The sequence below is a fragment of the Numida meleagris genome, chromosome Z, assembly GCF_002078875.1.
Source record: "Numida meleagris isolate 19003 breed g44 Domestic line chromosome Z, NumMel1.0, whole genome shotgun sequence".
NCBI classification, from domain to species: Eukaryota; Metazoa; Chordata; class Aves; order Galliformes; family Numididae; genus Numida; species Numida meleagris.
Window position 1 is genome coordinate 32,279,921 of NC_034438.1, and position 21,405 is coordinate 32,301,325.

General features: G+C 37.9%; 1 protein-coding gene across 7 annotated transcripts in view; it reads right to left on the bottom strand.

Moving 5' to 3' along the window:
• TTC39B (tetratricopeptide repeat domain 39B) overlaps positions 1–21,405 on the bottom strand; it is a 96,097-nt gene that overhangs the window by 34,488 nt on the left and 40,204 nt on the right. For all 7 annotated transcript variants that reach the window (XM_021380424.1, XM_021380417.1, XM_021380418.1 and 4 more), the window contains 4 exons: positions 7,743–7,847; positions 4,977–5,108; positions 1,616–1,692; positions 356–423 (listed from right to left, as the gene is read on the bottom strand). In XM_021380424.1, the coding sequence (XP_021236099.1) occupies positions 356–423; positions 1,616–1,692; positions 4,977–5,108; positions 7,743–7,837 (372 nt within the window). In that variant the 5' untranslated portion in view covers positions 7,838–7,847. The remainder of the gene's footprint in view (positions 1–355; positions 424–1,615; positions 1,693–4,976; positions 5,109–7,742; positions 7,848–21,405) is intronic.

Consider the following 21,405-nt stretch of genomic DNA (forward strand, 5'->3'; position numbering starts at 1 on the left):
AGGCTGCCCAGGGAGGTGGTTGAGTCACCGTCCCTGGAGGTGTTCAAGAAACGTTTAGATATAGCGTTGAGAGACCTGGTTTAGTGTGGTTATGTTGGTGGTAGGTGGATGGTTGGACTAGGTGATCTTGTAGGTCTTTTCCAACCTAGCTAATTCTATGATTCTATGATTCTATGATAGCATTGCATTTGCTGTACTTTCAACTACTGTCATAAAGTAACACCAGTTCACTTGGAGGAAGTTTGTTTTTTTAATAACTTACCTATTGTGGAGATGACGTTCTACAAGCACTAACATCTTTACATCTTTCCATTAAACTGTTAAATAGAGACATAGAGAATGAGAATGATTTTACCTGTACAAAGGTGAGAGCTGCCTTCTGCAGTAAGCATTCCGCATAGCAGATTTCAGCATGCATTTCCTCTATATAAGAAAGAAAAGTTATCTACTGTCAGTAAAGCTGTTGTCACTATTCTCCTCTTGAGGTCAATGGAACAAATAAAACGCTGCCAAGAAGAAAGGCTGGATTCTGCTGTTGCTGATTTGGTAACTGCCGAACAGCAGCTGTAACATGCAGATCCCATCAGAACTAGTAATCGAGAAGCTAGCTAAAAACAGTTTTCTGTTTCGTCTCTCCTCAGACAAAAACCTTAATCTTGCCAGAGCTGCCTTCAGCCTAGGGCGAAAGCTTCTTATCATTCTGGTTGATGATCTCCTGTACTTTCTATTGCTACTACCTTTAAACACAAGCCTAGAGCAACTACTTCTTCAAATTCTCCTTTCAAATCTGAGAAAACTTCTACAGGTGAACTGTAACAGTGGCTCAGCTGTTTCCTAAGTCCAGTAAGACATTATGAACAAGTCTTCATTAAGTCATGCTAAGCAATCTGAAAGCCCCAGGCAGACTTCGTCCTCATGCACCACTAAAGTACATTTGACTTAACACACATGACACGAGTTACTCTGCTGCAAGAGTAACTGCATGCTGCAAGACCAGACACATGCATAAGGCTGCTGTATGTACAGTGCGTGCGCACGTGGTGAATTTGATGTGTTGGGTATAAGGAGGGTTCTTTTGTGTCAGGTTAGAAAAAAATGCATACTTGATTCTGCCTGAATCAGAAATAGTAGATCAGCATTTTCAGAGCCATGAACAATGCACTGATACCATTTCCCAAAACACCTTAAGGCAAAACAGACAAGCACAAAACTTGTTAATATACTCAGATTCAAATACAACTAATTATAAGGACTTATTCCACAGCATCAGTGATTCTTAAGCTTTTGGCAGCTATCTTAACTTAAGGACAAAAAAGAAACTATAACTGGTTATCAAACAAATTTTTTTCTTACTTGATGCATGCTCAGAGCCTAACAAATGAGTTGGAATACACAATTTTGAGAAACTATAATAAAAAGGACAAAAAGGTAATTGATCTACACTAAATAACATTGCTTCCAAGGGACTCTGCAATACTGAAGATGGTACATGCAGGATTTTTTTTACTGTAAGATACAACTCAAATTACAGAATTAAGCATATTAGTGCACGCTGGTAGAGTGTTCTCAAGCTTTTAAAAATGTTGTTAATTTCACTGTATTATAAACCACTTACCTTCACTCAATTGATCCACTGACTGTTTAGAAACAAGATTGGACAAGGACTCTACCACTGTGTTTCTTTTCCTGAATCTGAATCAGTCATACATAGAAGAAATGAAACCCGAACAGCATTAGTGACATTTTGAAAAGAACTTAAACTTACTATTTGTAATTCTTAACCAATTCCAACCACAAATCTTAGACATTCTTAGGAAAGTCATAATTTAACAATAGCTACAATTTTTTGAGTGATTTAATCATGGCCACTGATAGGCCGGAGGCCTATCCAACCTTAATTTATCTTCCAAGTACACATTTAATCTATGTTAAGTATACAACAACATTCCCAACTTCCATTTGTAAAGTTCCTGCCTAATTCAGCACATGTGCAGAAACACTGCTGGGGAACTGATCAGTAGCACATGCTAAAAAGTTTCTCACTGGATCTCTAGCCTTTAGAAAGAGACTTCTGAGAAAAAGTCACATTGAGGGCAAAGCAGTGTAATTGACAGAACTGCTGCAGAAGTCTTTTAGATGCTGGGTAAGCCACTTTAATTCAGCTTCAGATTTTAATAATTATTTTTGTTCTATTTGTTTTCAAACTTGCATACGGAGCTACAACGAAAATCAAGAGAAGCTATGTTTTCAACATAAATACTTAAGTATTTTATGACATTTTATGCCAGATATGGAATTTCACACTGGACACCCCAGAGCAAAAGAGCAGATGTTTTAGCTTTAACAGATCTCAGTTATCCATATTATAAAATACTAGTTTATCTTAGTATTGCATTCCCAAAATGAATTCATTGATATTTATAAACAGCCTTACGAAGAAGCTCAACAAACAATTCAGAAAAGGAATGCATTTTCCAAGCCAGGAAGTAATTCATCAAAAATATTGAGCACTTACTTAGAATCATACAATCATTACATTTGGAAAAAACCTCTAAGATCATCTAGTCCAATCATCAACCCAACACCACCATACTGAATAAACGTCGTCACTCAGTGCCACATCTACACATTCCTTCAAAACCACCAGGGACAGTGACTCCACGAACTGCCTGGGCAGCCTGTTCCAATGCCTCACCACTCTTTCAGAGAGGAAATTTTTCCTAATATCCATCCCAAACCTCCCCTGGTGCAACTTAAGGCCGTTACCTCTCATCCTATCATTACACTCCTGGGAGAAAAGGTCAAATCCCACCTTGCTACAGTTTCCTTTCAGGTAGAGAATGATAAGGTCTTCCCTGAGCCCCCTCTTCTCCACAGACTAAACAATCCAAGTCTCCTCAGCTATTTCTCATACTTGAGCTCCAGATTCTTCAGTAGCTTCATGGTCCTTCTTTGGACATGCTCCCCTCCACACTGAAAAGGGACCCTGTCCAGGAGATTATGACACTACAGGCTGGCATATAATGCATATCAAGAAAGGGCCAATTAAGGCCCGTGTAGCTCTATTAATTCTTTGCTTCCAAGTTGGACTGTCTTTATCTTACATTTTTGCGTGCTTTGTGACATGTAAGTACAAAGCACTTATGCAGGACAGTTAGTATCTTTCAGAGATGGAAGGCCTTATTTAAACTATCTGAAATTTGAAGAGGCATTTAATTTTCAGACATACCAAATCAACATAGTTCTGATGAAACTTTGAATCAATAGCACAACTGAAAAATGAGCACTTATTTGATTATCCAAAAACAAGCACGCCTTGGAAAGCAAACGCTAATTAGACTTGCCTGACATGATAAAGTGTAATCAAAGAAAAATATTAAAAAAAAAATGCATTTCAGAGATGTTTTTGTTAACCACTTCATTCCGGACCCTTGCAATAGCACTATTCCCTTTACACCTTTGAGAACGACACATTGTTAAAGTTCAGCAAAGACAACCAGCTTGAGAATCATTCAACAAACTGCTAACCCTTTACTTCCTTCAGGCAGCATCTGATAATTTTGTCGAATTTTCTTTTATTTTCCACTGATAGGAAGGCAGTATAACATTAAATATCTCAAGTAACATTAGGAGGTAATTTCTTTCGATGAACTATGGATTAGCCAACATAAGAAAGAACCGGTACTGGAGAATAAAGTTCTCGATTCTGTTTTTGTCAAAGGCTTGTTAAAGCATGTAAGCTTTGTGTTATGGTTTTGTGATTTTTGTTGTCGATATTCCACATCATTACATCATGTAAGGTACGGGCAGTTAACGAGTTAATTCCCTGGTTACTGCAAACTGCCTTTTTTGGTGTGGCTCTCCGAGGGGGAGGGGAGGAGGTGCACTCCCCAGGGGTCTTTGTGTTGGAGGGGGTGGGGAAGCTGCCTGAGAGGTGCGGGGTCTGTTCCTTCATGCCCGGCGGAGAAAGCACGTGGTCCCCCTGCAGTTTACTGTGTAAGATTTTCAGCCTGTAAGCTCTCTATTACAATTCTACTAGCCTCATTTTGATATATTTAGTAAAATCAGTTGTTCCTCCTCAGATTGGTGCCGCTGTTTTTGTGTTAGACCCGCCTACGAGTCCCCTGCCTTTTCCCTCTTCCCTTTGTTTTCCCCAGGGTGCGGCTCCGCGGCTTCCCTGCCGCTTTAGCCGCCGGACCGCCCGGGGGCCAGCCCCTACTCGTCGGCAATTTTTTTTTCCTTCCTCTTTTCTCGTTTTTTTTCTTTCAGGCCTCTCCCCCTTGTCACAGACGCAGACCCTTAGATAATACCGTGACACTTTGACAATCCATTTTCTGACTTTCTGATTAAAACTGAACGTCTCTTCTCTCCACCTCTCCTCCCCTCTTTGGACAAGAGTTAATCTAAAAGCATCTGTCTTCTCCTTTGTTTCACTGTTGTTCTAGCCAATACCAGAAGCAAAATCTCATATCTTTCTTAATGATAATGATATCCTCTTAATTGTAAGGTAAGCTAAACACATTTCGTAATAAAAAAAAAAAAAGATTGTTTTAGAAGAAACCTCAGTTCAAGCCTGGTCCTATTAGACTATTGTGTCTACTTTTGAAAACAACTCTTAAAAAGAACATTTTCAGGATGAGGGAAAATTTAAAATAGGGAGCTTTAAGCTATTGATCCCCATGGAAAATAAAAATCACAGGTTGAAATAGCCCAGATAGTCAGCTTACATTCTAGGTCTACAGATACAACCAGCTCTTTAACTAACCTCAGAAGCTATGAATACCCAAACCTGACAATATTAGTAAGCATACCCCTACCCAAAGTAATTGGATAGTGTGACTTAGTCTACCTTTCCAAATTTAGACCCCTATCATACCAACAACATCCTGCTGCGAAAGCACTTAGACAGCTGGGATATCTTAAAAAGGACATGTACTGGATCAAGTACTTCATAAATACAAATTGCTTGGACTTACCTTTGGCAGGTTTGCAAAGCTTCTTTCATTGTAGAAATTCCCATTTGTATATCCTGTTGTTCAAAGGTCATAGCAGCTTGCATAACTAAAATAGTGCTGTACCCAAGGGCATGGTACATACTATCTTTAGACCTACAGCAAACATAAAAGTTTTGCGCATTTTAACCAAAATTTATTTTAAAAGACAAAATTAAATGCTGTCAGAGACACCTACATTAGTTTGTGTAAAAACAGAGGAAAGCAAGAAAACAAAACACTTAAGAATATGATGTAGGCAAGGGCAATCTTCGCCTGGGTGCTACTTGTCTACCTTCATGGGCTACTACTGCAGCAAGCCCCAGAAAATGTCCAAAACAGGTTATATAAACATTTGCACTTAATTATACTGCCATTTATAGTCCATTGGCATATCTGCTTAATTTAGCTAACTAAGCCACGATATATTCCTTTGGCTCTACTTTCACTTAACAAAGGAAGTAAAGACACCCTTAGAAAATGGTTAACTCATACCAAGATACAAAAATCTGCATCTGTGTCACAGAAAGGGCAGTACACGTATACTCAGTCCTGCACAAAAGGCTACACTGAGCCAACTTGGCTTTCACAACATCAGAAAAATATTATCACACAATTTAAAAAGTTGTTGGAAAGGAGTTATTGGAGTACAACCTAACAAACAAGTTTGGACAGCTTCAGGAAAATGAAGTCTGCACACACCTCTTGCCATTCTTTCTCTGGTGCTGTACTACTCCTTTAACACACTTTCTCCTAACATCCAGTTTGAACTTCCTAAGCCTCAACTTAGGGCAACTGCCTCTTGTTTTACCATCTGCCACTATGGATAAGACTGTCTCTGCCACTTCCCCTCAGTAGCTGCAAACCACTATTAGATTAATCCCCCAAGTCTCCCTTTTGCCAAACTAAAAAAAGCCCACCTCTCAGTCTCAGGGGTTATATGTACTAGTTTTCTAGCAATGCTACAACCCGCCCCCCCCCCCCCGCCTCCCAGTATCCTCTCCAGTTTTCTCAATGCGTTTTTTTTTTTTTTAAAGCAAGGAGCTAACACCCTGGGATAGTTTTGGAGACAGAATACTTTAGCAAAAATAGGGAAGATATATCATTGGGCTATTTATTTTTTAAAGATATCAACTCCTTCTCTATTTTTTAATGTTAAGAACTTACATTTAATTTTCATTAAAAGGTTATTTTTTGGTACAACATTTTTTTTTTTCTTTCTTAAAGGTGGCATTTGTTTCCTTGTTAGATTAAGCCCTCTTTTGCAGATTAGCTGAATATGCTGTATAATAGGCTCAGAGTCTGCTAACTGCCAGGAACCATGGTACCTAGATTATTATTTTTCTTCATAGCATACATCAACTAAAACAAACACCTCACTGTACTTAAAAAAAGCCAGACTGCGGTATAAAATGGTGATATGACTTACAGAGCTGTTTTATTATATAAAGCAAAATTAAATATATATAATGAAATATATACTAAAATATTTTGGAAATGTGTGTATGTGTATTTATTAATACACACAACCCTTGTAGGCAGTACTATTTCACAATAATTCAAAAAAATAAAACGTAAGCATATGAAAGTTGTGCTTTCTCAAAACGTTGCCCTATAACATGCAATTTTGTGTCTGAAGACACTGTGCAACGTGCACAGAGTAGAACTCAGATATACATTAGATAGTTAAATTACTTTCCCAAAATTTCACTTAACAGTGCATTTTCATTTGTCTGTACTGTCTACCTAACATTACCAACCCACCACTGTCACTCGATCTTACTATTATCAAACAGCAGAGCAAGAACTTCACATCACTCTACCAACACACATTACAGAACCCCCTCACTGAAATACCCTTCAACACAACACACGAGACAGGAAAAGGATCGTGAATGGGAGTCAGATCCCAGATACTCGGATTGCCCGCAGCCACAGTTCACCCACACTTACCCAACTAATCTTTCATATTCCCCAGCTACCTGCTCTTGAACTCAATGTGGGTATGGCCCAGCAGATGATTTAAAATAGCTATTACCAATACCTTCTAGAAATAATGAGCTTGTATCGTTACAGGCTTCAGCTCTAATCCTAAGAGTTCTTCCCCCTCTGTATTTCACTGCACTGAAACGGTCATGAAGATTCCTTTCAAAAACTTGGAAACTAGAATAACTTACAGAGCAAGCAAATGACTGCTATTGTGTATTTCCAGGTTTATCAGTATTGCCCTGATTATGATGATACTGAGAAAGCAAGAGCACACACACACACTTTAGAACTTACTATGTAATTGTATCTGTCAGTTTATGAAGACTTTATTGTAAAGAGCAAAGGCAACAGGGAAGAAGATAGCCAGAAAACTGAAAGGCTTGATTTAAAAGTAAACACAAATGCCATGCACATATAATTTAAAAAGCATTAGAAAGAGTATTCTGGAGGCTTTTTCTGGCTTTGCTAATGGTGTGAAAAAACATCTCTGACACACAGAGTCTCTGATCAAAGACACATTAGGTAAGGTCTTGTTCTGTTTTTTCCTTCTGCGTGAGAAAAGACTATTTCTTTAACAGTTTCTGTGATGGACTTAAGGAGAAATGAGCAGCATTAAAACCCCAGAATACTGAGAAATACTTTTGGACAAGAGGGAATAAATGAAAGCCACAGTCTTCAGAGACTTTAAATTAATCTTCAGCTTACAGCCAGCATATTTTACAATGGTTATGGAAATTTAAGCAAATGACCTCATGACCTCACCATGGACGAAGTAATTCCAGGGCTTCAGTGAACTTATTATTTAGAAACAAATTCAGTGCTATTGAACATTCTTCCAGAGCACTCTTGAGATCCATCTTGGATGTCCTAAAAAAAAATAAAAAAACTTCTTAGCTTAGTCAAATTGTAAATATAAACACAAAAATATTTTTTCTTATGTAACTGAGCAGGTGTTAGATAGCAATTTTATTGCTCATTTTTAAAATCTGACATTACAAAACCAAGACAGATTCTTTATCCACGCTACAGGTTACTTTATCCAAGCTAGAGATGTACAGTCTCTTTTGCTATTGAAGTGATGTTTACGGCTTTGTTATCCTGTTTACCAGTCAGTATGCAATAAAGTCATTTTTACTACTATTTGTGTAACAAACATACAAGTTATTGCACCTAACCTCTCAGATCTTAGAAATGCAGCACCAGACTCTATGCAGATCTAAGTATGGAAAGAGATGACAACATAATAGTTTTTGTCCGAGAAAGCAGGAAACAGACATTCACTCTGCAAATAACTATGCCCCAAAATACTCCTGTCACAAGCCTGCAGCCATGCCAAAAGTTTTTGTTCTTCCTGATTCTCTTCACATCAAAGTTACTTGCACTTGCTTAAAAGCAAGCTATGCAACAAAACAGCTACCTTGGCCAGTTTTGTCTGATAGTTAGGGAGCACTCACAAACTGCTCCATGTGTGGAGCTGGTAACACACAGGACATTCCTGGTAGTAACGAGTAGCTGGCAGCTACATAGCCTTTAAAGCGCGCATCTGGACCTGGAAAAGATAATCTGTTTACAGCTTTAAAACAACAGGTTTAGGCTCTATAATGGGCTTTATTCCAGAAAGGTTAAGCAGTGGCAAGCAACAAATCACACCAATGAGATGAATATTTAAGTGCTCACCAGAAGAGAAGAATCCTGAAGGAGGAATTTACGAAAGACAAACTACATGGCATTCAGCTATTCTAAATCTGGAAGTAAAACACACATGAAAACAAAACAAAACAAAAAATCTAAACAAAAGAGGATATTAAAATATGACTGGACAAGTTTTTACACAGAAAACCCCTCTTCTTTCCCACCTCTCCATTATTTTTAAAAACACTGGTTCTGCTTTTGGTGTTCCTTCTGGGGCAGAAAACTGGGCTAAGGCTAGATGATCTCAGAAAACATTTTCTCAAGTTTGCCTTTTTTTTTTCTTGTTAAGAGCATACATGAAAAAAAACCCAAAACATTGTTTCATAGAGAAACAAAATCTGTAACTCAGCACTTTAAAATCACTAGTTATTACTGAGCCTACTAAAAGGAAAATCTTCCACTTCGTTACTAAAAATTGTGAAGTTGCAAATTGCCCAGCAGACCCCTCCTTTTTTAATGTCTTCAGGATACTGTCTAAAAACAAATAAACAAAAGACATATCCTGAGCCTGGAGCCAAGGACTACATTTGGCTAAAAAAGAGATGTATTCCACATACTAGGTATTAGGTCAGGGACATATATTTGTTTTGTTCCTGAAAGGTGCTCTGCTGATTGCAGTATTGATGCAATCCTTAAGGAAATAATAAAGTAAAATTTGGTCAACTGATGATAGAAGTACATGATCACACATGACAATGATTTTATATAGCATACAACTGAAGTGTAAAAAAAAAAGTGTTCATTTGTGAGGTTTTTCTGCTTTTTTCTCCATTTTCCAAATCATAAATCTTATACAAGTCTGTGTGAATTATCTCCACTAGAAAGTTGATAATAAAGCCTACTAAGTGACAGTAGTATATTTGAGTAAATCGATGCATTTAATTTTCATTTCCCCCTCACTACACATATTTTACCAAATTTCTGAATCTCACATCTCTATGAGAAATTATAAGAGGGGGAAAGAAGAAGAGTAGAAGCATGGCTCCAAGATGGCTGCTAAATTAGATGCCATTTTCATTATGACTTCAACAGGATCATGGACAATTTTAGTTTTCCCCTTTTAATCTTTTTAAATCCTTTTTAAATCTTTAACTTAGATTAACTGATTAATCATTCCTATCGGCTCCCCCTTGATGAAGGGAAAATGGGAAGTGGTTTATCAAGTATACAGATTTTTATTACAAAGCAATGATTTGCCTTTGATTACATAGGTTTTAAGAATTTTCATCTTCGTGTTTCAGTGCACACACACCTATCTGTCTTTGTGACGCTGCTTGCTTGATACTAACAGGAGACTTTGCACTTCTTAGATATAACTTGTATATCAAAAAATACCGAATGAAAATCTATGCCTTACAGTTTTAATAGAGAAGACATTTTCCACCGTTCTTTCCTGAAAAATTAACCCACAGGCCAAAATAGACATGTGGGAGACACACAGAATAGCTCTCTTTTTATTACATAGTCATGATTTCTGTATCAAAAAAACAGACTATCAAAGTCAACTACAAATTTGATCTGTATTTTGCACACCATAACTTCTAAATCCAGACCATGTAACCCAGCTGAGTGCCAAGTTTGGATAGCTACCAAGGATTGAGATTGTAACAACTATTCATACAAAGCAAAATTCTTCAGGAGGTCAGAAGGAAGAGAATCACCTAACACAGACTGGGAAGTACCACACCTCCTCGGCAAAATAGGACTTTGCACTTCATTTAAATTTGTTCAACTGGTTAAATGTTTTCCATTAAAGCAATCATCAGTAATACGTATGTTTGTGATCCTACTCTTATTACTCAATACTGTCCTGATAAACATTTAAATTTACTAAATATAAGCAAAGCAATGTTAGTGTGTTTTAGTGTATTTAAATTTTGAATGTGAACAAAATTGTCCAAATTAAAGGATTTATATCACTAGCAGAGAAATGTACGTGTTTTTACATATCTTCTTTAAATATCTTCAACAGCATACTCTCCAAAGAAGAGTGATAATAAATAAAAAAGATTCATCTGTAACAACTGAAAACTTTGCAGAATACTCAATTTCATTATCTAATCCCACAAGCAGCACCTGCAAACAGATAGTTACGGAAAATTAATTTCCACCTCTCTCCGTTTCTGTTACATGAGAAAGGGTATGAGTTAGCCTCTCAGTAACAAAGCCTCACTACTACTGTGTGTTCTAAGGCTTCTGTGTTCCCATTTGACTTTGTTAGTTTTAGGAAACTAAAGTAAGGCGCTTGCTTAACAAATGAAATATATAATCTCTGTCTTTCCAGAGAGTAAAAATGGCTTGATTTGAAGGAATTATTCAAAGAAAAACAAAAACAACAAAAAAAAGGCTTTTTAAAAAAATACTATATTTGCACTGATTGCTTCAATTTTTTTTTTTTAAAGTAAACAAAGTTGAGACTTCGCAGATGGCTAGAATGAGTCTATATTCTCTCTCATAGCAGCACAAAAGCTATTTTGAAACTGCTGCTGAAGTAGTGCTCTGCTTCAGGTATCTTCCAGTATAAACCCCAGTGGCTAACCAAAGCCAAAAAAAAAATCTTCAGACTGAAAAGGACAGATAAAGTTTCTAATCTTTTCCATTCTCAACATGTTTGCTGACTCTGTGTAGCAAGTTTTTCTCTTTTTTCGAAGACAACGATCTTTAATTCCAAAGAGAATAAAGCACCACAGTGTTACTGTTTAGATACCTTAAAGATACTTCTCCCCATAACAACTCTTTTTCAAATTTTTGTGTCGTCTTTTCACTAATATTTCAAACTTTTCATAAAAATAAATAAATAAACTAATTAAATCTGTTTAGAATTCCAGAAATAGCTTTTGCTTGGTGCTGAGATATTTTTGAAATTGCTCCAGTGCAGTGAGGATATACTGTCAATAACAAAGTTAACAGCAGCTTTATATCAGTTCTTATAATCAACTAATCAAAGTTACAATAACAAAGGAAAAAAATACTGACTTGGAAATTCTAATATGTATTGAAATATTTACTATTAGGACAATAATCCTCAGTATGTACACAAAGCAGCATTAGTAACTGAAAGTATCAAAATCATTTACAGCTTGTTAAGTTTCTCTTCCCACCGCCATCCCCCCCTCACACCCCAGTTAATTTAAAATGGAGCTGAACTGGTAATGACAACTAGCTCAAAACACAGGGGGAAGAAAAGGTTGTTGCTCTAGTATTTAAATAAAGTTATTCAAGCATTTAATGAGTTAGGTAGAAACAATTATCTTTCCACACGTGGCTCACTGTAAGATCACTCAAGGAGGGCAGTTACAGAGACTTCAATATATAAATTGAACATGCCCTTGTCTTTGTATCCGTCTAAGATTTAGACAGTCAACCACACTGCAACAACTCACCAACTGTTCTCTGGAAAAATGGCAGAGTTTCCACCCACTAGATCAGCCTGCTCAGGGCCCCATCCAACCTGGCCTTGAACACCTCCAGGGATGGGGCACCCACAGCTGCTCTGGGTGCCTATGCCAGCACCTCACTGCCCCCTGAGTAAAAAAAATCCTCCCCATATCTAATCTATATCTCCTCTTCTTCAGTTTAAAACCATTCCCCTTGTCCTCTCACGATCTACCAGTGTAAGTCAGTCAGTCTTCCTCCTGCTTGTAAACTCCCTTTAAGTACTGGCAGGCTGCAATGAGGTCTCCCCAGAGACTTCTGTTCCCCAGATTGAACACAGCCTTTCTGCATAGGAGAGGTGCTCCAGCCCTCTGATCATCTTCATGGCCCTTCTCTGGACCCATTCCAACAGATCCACATCATTCCCATGCTGGGGACCCCAGACCTGAATGCAGTACTTCAGATGGGGCCTCAGGAGTGCAGAGCAGAGGAGCACAATGACCTCCCTTGCTTAGCTGACTACACATCTTTCAATGCAGCCCAGGGTACAGCTGACCTTCAGGGCTACAAGCGCACATTGCTGGCTCAGGTCTATCTTTTCACCCACCAGGAGTCCCCAAGTCTTTCTCCTCAGGGCTGCTCTCAACGAGTTCTTCTCCCAGTCTGTACACACATGTGGGCTTGCTCCAACCCAGATAGAACACCTAGCTGTGCCACTCAGCTTGGTGTCTGCAAACTTGCTGAGGGTATACTCAATCCCACTGCTGAGGTCTTTGATAAAGATGTTGAAGAACATCATAAAGAAGAGACTGTTTTGATGTAAAGAATCCAGGAAATAAGATGCATCTAAGGGAATAATTTCTCAGGAAAGAACTAGCAAGTAGGTGACCCTTAGCACTTACTGAAGCTTTGCTAAAAGAAGAATCTTTTAGACACACCAACTCAACCTTAACTCAAATAAAAACCATTTTGTGTTCAGTGAGAATACCAACAGATAGGACAGTAAGAAACTACTATCTGTTGTCCTCTTCTTGAGTAACGTGCATGCAAGTATCTAACAGGATTTTTATTGCTAAGACAATGATGACAAAACAGCACTGAAATGTATTTTCACCAGGTAGATAAGTCAAATAGTCTTAATATACTGTCAAAATCTGATGCTTACTGACGCTATTCACTGTTTCTGTAACTCCAAAATAGGACTTTCCTTTGGTAAGCAGTAAGTATCTTCAATGAGAAAATGAAATATTTTGCTGTTCATGTTCCACACTGTCAAAATGAGTAAGTTTTTCTCAGAACATAACGGTAAACAGCAGCATCGCCTCACTAGAATTTACTCATTCTATTTTCTTGGCTAGGAGGCTTCTGCTATTTTTGAACACTGTTTTACTTTAAATGTATTTTTCCTTTTAATGTTCAAGATAGGATCCTTCTCCTCCTTCCTCCTGTGCAGGACTACCGTGAAGGCACATAGGATTTTTTTCATGGTTGAAGTACAGACACCTGTGTTTGACGTGCACTGCTACCTGTGCTTAACATAAAGTAAACTCAAACCTTCAAAGTCTTGGTGGGTTGGAATCCACTATCTTCCTGGAAGATCTTCTCCCAGACAAGATCAAAAGCTGCATTCAAACTATAGCATTCTCTGTCACAGAGATTGCTTCTCAGAGAAATCATTAAATCATCATTCCATATTCATATCACGTGAGTATTGAATAGCCCCAGGGCTCAACACTAGGGCTAGTCCTATTCCACTTTTTTTTTAATCAATGATCTGGATACAGGATTTGAACACATTCTTAGCAAGTTTCCTGATGATACTAAACTGAGAGGTTCTACTGATTCTCTTGAGGAACGAGAGGCTTTGCAATGGGCCCTGGAGCAATGGGCATTCAACCATTGGGCAATCAATGGCATGAAATTCAAGAAGGGTATTTCTGCTGCACTAGGGACACTAATTGAAAGACACAGGCATAGATTGTAAGACAAGTGGCTGAAGAGCAGCTCAGCAGAGAAGGATCTGAGTACCAGCGACAGCAGGCTCAGTATGAGCCAGCAGTGTGCCCCAGCAACCATGAGAGCAAACCTTATTCTGAGGTGCATTAGACACAGCACAGCCAGATGGTCAAAAGCAGTGATTATCTCACTATATTTGGTGTTGGCGCAACCTCACCTTAGATACTGTGCACAGTTCTGGGCTCCACCACATAAAAGGATGTTAAGGTACTCTCAAGCATGCAGAGAAGGTCACCAAAGCTGGTACCACGGCAGGAAGGCATGTCCAGTGAGGTTAGGCTAAGCACACTCATGTTGCCCAGCCTAGAGAAAAGGACGCTGAGAAGCGACCTCACTGCTGTAACTTTTCATTAGCCCTGAAGAGGTCAGGCAGTTGAGCTTGATGATCTCTGAGGGTTCCCTCCAACTGAACTATTCTACATATTTACATGCCAAAATATTCTTCATGTCCTCTTCGCTTATCTTACTATTTAGCAAGGATCCAAAACACATAAAATGCCATTACCACATCACCACTTATTTATCTCAAATGACCCTGATATTGCATTACTGTAGCAGGAAGGATTTCTGTCCCTGGCATCATTTTTGCTGCACTTTCAATTCTGAGCATTGACTCAAAACAGCAGTGACTTACAAGACTGCACTGGGCCTTATAAAATCTGCAGCTAGGAACTGTGAAGATATCCAGTCTCCAATGGGAACTGTTTTCACATTAACATGCATCCATGTGTATCCATCATATCTGAGCAAGCATACAGATAACTCAGCTATTGGTTCTGCAACCTGGAAATCTCTCTTCAGATATTTGTCTCCATAGTTTTAAACCCAGTAGTCCTCACCATTGAGAAGAAAAATCTGTTTCACTTTGTCCTGATCATTCATCACTCATATGAGTCAATTGTAATATTCTACTCTTCTGATTAGAGGAGTTTCAAAATCTAATTTGGGTAGTCTCCTAATGGGCGATGTTATTTGCTATCGCTCATCAATCCCTCACACAAGCACTAAGCTGCAACACAAGCAGAAATCTCATTGGATAAACACTTTATTCGTGTACTATCTACCTACCACAGATAAAATACCACAAATACCCACCAACAGTTTTATGATATGAAATGAAGGTTACAGTAACCTTTTGCTTACAGAAGAATTTGGTCATTTACCTTGTCATCTTTACAATAAAGTCTGTTAGGTCCACACTTTATGTTCTGAATAGTTCTGCTATGCGCAGTTGAAAGTTTACAAGGTCCTTGGTAGTACAATTCAGATTCACATACTGTGCACATTAGAAATGGTCATGAAAGCAAATACAGTAGCTTTCTAGATATGCTGGATATTTTTTCCTTATTGCAAGAGAGTACACTTAAACACCCATAAAAGTGGGATTCATTTTTTTTGTTTTGATTTTTAAAAATACAAGCAGAGACCGTTCTATACCAGTTTTATCTCCATAGTAGATTGTGCACAAATCCTTTCATGAGGAGCACGAATTTTACATATGTAAAATTTGTGCAGATTATATGTTCAATGGAAATGTTACTAACTCATAGGAAACACAAAAATTTCATTCTGAAGCAAGACAGACTTGATAAAATAATTACTTTGAAGGCATAGTATCTCCACTGTTTCAGAACCTCATCAATGCATGCTGTAGTCTGCGTGCTCAATGATTAAGGGAACAACACTGCCCGATTTTTGGCCAAAATTGTGAACAGGCAGAGGTTACTCTGAAAGCTCACTATATTACGATCCATTCTAAAATGGGATGTTTTCTGAAACAAAAGAAACCAAAGAAACAAACAAGACCACAAAACACACACACAACACATACCCTAGCCAAGGATGAGGAAGGAGTTGCATTAAGTGCTCACCAGGCCACTTTCAAGATTTTACCAGCAGTTCTGGCTGACCAGTGAGGTCCCAGTTGACTGCAGCTTGATGACTTTGATGTCTACCTACAAGAAAGGTCAGAAGGATGGTCCAGGGAACTGCAAGCCTGTCAGCCTGACTTCAGTACCAGGGGAAGTCATGCAGCAGATCATCTTGAGTGCCATCACACCACAGGATGTGGTACAGGATAACTAAGTGATCTGATCCAGTCAGCATGGGTTTATGAAATGACCGACTAATCTGATATCCTTCTACGACAGGATGACCTGTTTAGTGGACAATGAGAAGGCTCTGTCTGTTGTTTGCCTGGATTTTCAAAACATTTTGTACTCTTTCCCACAGCCTTCTCCTGGAGAAACTGGCTGCTGCTTGCTTGGACAGAGTCTGGTTCACTGGGTAAAAACTGGATGGATGGTTGGCTCCAAAGGGTCATTGTGAATAGTCACAAGTGTTGATTCCCAGGGCTCAGAACTGGGGCCAGATTTTTTTGTCAATATCTTTTTCAATAATATTGATGAAGGGATTAAGTGTACTTTCAGTAAGTTTACAGATGACACCAAGTTGTGCAGGAGTGTTGATCCATCTCTGTGGGTAAGAAGGCACTGCACAGAGAACTGACGTCAGTTCATATCATTTATTATTTCGGAAAAATCATAACAGTAACACTTTCACTTCTTCCTCCTTACAGACTTTACTGGACACTGTAATTAACATAATATTCCACAAAAGAAGCAAACCACATTACTCTTACTCAAGTAGGACTTTTTGCTTTACTTGATTTTTGGAGCCAGCAGTTAGTCATCTATCCAGAATATAGATCTAGTAACAGCAGAAGACAGAAATGCCACACTATGAGAGAATTCAGTTCAGTTAGATTGGACTTTCACTCCCAAAGCTATTTCATTATGAGACACTAGCATTTTGTCTGTTATTTCTAAGCCTAAAACCATGAAGTACTCTGCTGTTGCTGCAGTACCAAGAGAGTTGCCTACACTAGCATTTACATGATCAAGCAATATCACAGCTAGTATATTTAAAAAGTTGGATTCCTTCTTCCCCCTCATCTCACTGCTGTAGCAGAAATGTTGATGCAGAGAGAAAAGAAACACTAACTAGCTGTTACTATAAATTTGTAGATATAATCAGGAGAAAGCAAAGGGTCAATTTTCAAAAGAACCAGTTGCAAAAAAAGTAAAAAAAGATGAAACTATCAGAAAGAAAAACATTAATAGCGACTGAGGAATCCAAGCGAGAAAAGTAGTTGCTCCTAGTGAATATTCAGAAATTACTAAAATACAATTTGCAAAGGACTTCAGCTTCTCTCTCAACATTAGAATTCCCAAAAGAAGTTAAAATTGACAACTTATCACTGAATATTGGTATTTAAATTAGATAACATTTTAATTCATCAATCAATATACCTGAAAAAAATGTGTTTGGATTTATTTTGGTTTCTAAGACTCCAGCATTTAAGAATCAAATCTTGACTTTCATTTTAAAACTCAGCATTGCTTCTGCTGAATGCTTGCCCAAACCCTCTCCACTAGAAAAAGGGGCTGGTGAATGTTAACATGCATTGCGTTAACTGCTACCTCTGTAATTCTCGGAAGGTGATTGTGTAACACTTCTGCTCTCACTATCTGTGCCTGGGTGTCGTAGCAGTACAGGGCAATTTCCCCTCAAGCTGCTAACCACAGTAGACTCGTATGCCAATAAATTACACAGATCACTACTTTCAGAGCTTCTTTAAAAAAAAAATAAAAAATTTGCAGTGCAGCTTTTCGGACTGTTTCTATTCAACGTCCCTCTCCTGAAACAACATTTAAAACTCTTGCCAGGTTCAACAAAATTGAACAGAGTTCAACTGTGAAAACAGAAATAGGGAGGTAATTGAGATCAAGAAGCCTATTCTTGCAAGAAAACTGGCAGTTTTAGTCACTTGTATTATTTAGACACTGGAAAATTTGTGCAAGTGAGACCATTAGCTATGTAAAGAAATTAGAAAAAAGGTTTTACTGAAGTTCCTATCTTATCAGACATACATGATCTAACAAAGAGACAGACAGTAGCTAGAAGAAGCTTTATTCCTCACAGATCAGAAGTTAGGGAGAAATGCTGGCATTTTAAGAGGGGTGTATGGGCTCTGTTCCTGTTTTAAAACAGTAAGTTTCATGAAGTTCAGAAAGGCTAAACTTAAATACACACTACAGGAGGCAATGGTGTTATTTTAGGGAGTACTACTCCTCAGATCAGCTGAAATATTTCTGATTCTTATGAACAAAGCGTGTTCAAAAATTCAAATACAACAAACAAGGTATAAAAAAAAATCCTTATTAAAAAGTCTTAGCTGATATCAAATTTTAGATACCAGATCACCACCTGTCAGGAGACTATTAGGGTATCTTTGCTTTACATTCTTCAGCCAAGTCTTATTTGTGATCTTGAACTTTGTGAAATGAATAGAACTGTGCTTGTTCTAGTTAAAAGGAAACCCAGTGCCTACAGCACTACTTCATGAGAACCTAGTAATGAAATGCAACAAAGTGATCAAAATATTTTGCTTCCAAACGTTTGCTCTAATTTACATCCATGACTTCTTCATGGGGTAGGGGAGGCAGATAAAAGAAGTTTCCTGGTAGTGTTTCACATCAGGAACATGGTATTTATTTATCTGTATATTTATTATTAATGTAGTACCTGCATAGCATATGAAAATATCCAATTGCTCTGTTCTCACATATGCTGTACAGATGCAACAAAATGAATGACTGAAGAAGCACAAAGGAAGAAAACTGAGGTAAAGTTCTTCATCTACCCAAGCCCCAGATGGCACAGAAATAAAGGGTTAATACTAAACTCTTCCTATTGGCTGACCAGCATCCATTATTACCAACATCACAGTGCACTCCTCTGAAACACAAAAAGAGAGGTTACAGTGGTGACTTAAAAAAGTAAAAGAAATATCACCTTTATCTGCTCTTACCTATTCTTTACTTCAAGAGCAAATGGCACTGTACATGCACAGTAAACAAAATACACATTTTCCATAATGAATCAGCCATATTGTGAGAGAAAGACACTGCAACAACCTGAGCTACCATTTACTTATCTGAATATGCACATATAATTTATCTAATCACTACAGCGATTGTGATAAAATCCTATTCAAGCAAATGAAGTATGACTTTGATGTAACCTTGCAAAACATATGTAACACTAAGCACAGTCAGTAAAAAAATCAGATCATGAGACTTTTAAAGTGACCAGTTTGACGAGGGGGAGGGAACAAAGCAGTATTGGTCTGCAGGTAAAAAAAGATAAAAATCTGCTTTACGCTATTTTGCTGAACACTGGCAGAAATGCATACCATTATAAAAGGTTGTTATCAAATTTACTTATGGAACATAGTAATTCAACGATATTTTTAGGTGTACATATTAACGTGTGATCTTTGCAGATAAACAGAATTTACTGTGTTTGAATACCCCATATCAGTCTAATACCTCATATGAAATAATCCAGTTGAGGTCAATACAAGTAACAGTAAGCAGATAAATGAGCATCTGAATGTGCTAGAGAACAACACAGTCAAAATTCACTACACAGCATATATGAATAGCTAAATAGAGATTTGGAAAAAAAAAATCAATTTGTTCAGCATTTCCCAAATGGAGTAGGGCATAAGACAAGAAAACAATTTGAAAAAGATCCTCTTGAAAAGAGCTAGCATATATAAGTAATAATAACTGTTTATTGACAGATTTACACAAAATGAATGTAAAAATCCACTTGTCCTGCTATGGAAAAGACAAGAAATAAATCATCCAGCAAATAGGACACCAGATGAAGCCAGATGTTTATGGGACTTGCACTGCGTCACACAAACACTGGCTCAGATCCAAGCAGACAATTAGGACAGTGTGGTCCTACTAACAGGACTGATCTACCTAACTTCAAAACAATTCATCAGAATTTATCACATAGTAAACTTACAGACAATGTCGGGATACCTTACATTACTAAAATCACACTGTGTTATACTTAGCATTTAGTACTTAAAAAGCACAGAACTGCATTCCATTAAATAAATTATTTAAGTCAAAAATTGTATTGACTCAAATAGTTAATCAGTACACCTACCAAGAACAGATGTACTCTGTAAGTGCAAAAAATGACTACAAGACTTACACTGTCCTTCAGCTGCCACATTTTACAGAACAGCATCCCAAAATACACACCTTGCGGTGTTCTACAATCTACAGCATTCTAGCTGATTAAGCACTGACATCAGCAGAGAAGCTGCTGCTTGCCAGAAGCATTGTTCACCACTGCAAAGTGCAGAGGAAAAACAATCATTTCTTTAATCCATACCAAATATAACCTTCTTCTCTCCTCTCCAAGGAACTCAATCTAAAACACAATATATTTTTTTTTAATGTTCAGCATACCTGCCAAAGTAGATTTTCAGAGACAAAATCCCAAGTATCTGGCTGTCACAATTACATTTTCAGTAACTAATAGGCAGAAATGATATACTTACAGGGCTAATTTGGTTTACTTCAGGTAAGTAAATACAGTCCTTACACAAAAATAAGTGCTTCTTCTTTCACTGTCCTTTTTCCACCACACATCAAAAAGACAGAAAAAAAGCATGCAGAGAAAACTGTTTTACTCCTCAGCATCCATGAGGTTCCATTAGTGAGTTAAATCAAAAAGAATATAAGGATAAAAGTTCACAAGCCAGCAGCTGGCATCTGAGGCACTCTCCATAGCTGAATTTAAAAGAAATGTCAGTTAGAGTGGCAGCAGCTACAGTCAATGCTGGAAGCTGATGCCTCTGCGGGAAGAGGATGCTGGGAGATTTTCCCAATCTGTGCTGCAGCCTAATTCTAATCCATCACTCCTAACTGCAAGGAGAAAATGGAGACAGGAGGAACGCAAAGTGATTTATATTTAAAGACAAAAAGGGAGTTGCCTCAGTGTTCACTGAATAATTATATCATCTTTTCTTTTAAGTCAAACAGAAAAAGAGAAGTATACTAGTGTAAATGCAGTAAAAATAGAACAAACGTGCAGGAGCTGGTAGCAAACAGCTCTCTGAAGAAAACTAACTGGCTTATGCTGGATTTTCGTTATTTCATAGTCCTCATGCAGATCAACTATTTTACTAATCCTTTGACATTCTTTTCCCTAGAAATTCAAATTTTTAGCTAAAATCCCATGACTGAAATAAAACAACAGCTCAGAGAGGCAGCTAATACAAAAATGAGCTATCTTCAGGAATACCAGTAGCAATAGGAGAAAGCAGGAATCAGAAGCAAACAGAAGTGGTTTCATCCCTTTGGTCTAGTTTCTCCAAATGGGAGAGAAAGAGAAAGCTCAGCACATGGGAGCTATGCAGTAGAAAGTTAAACCGTGCCTCTCCCCCCCTTCCTCCTGCTGCCACCCCCCC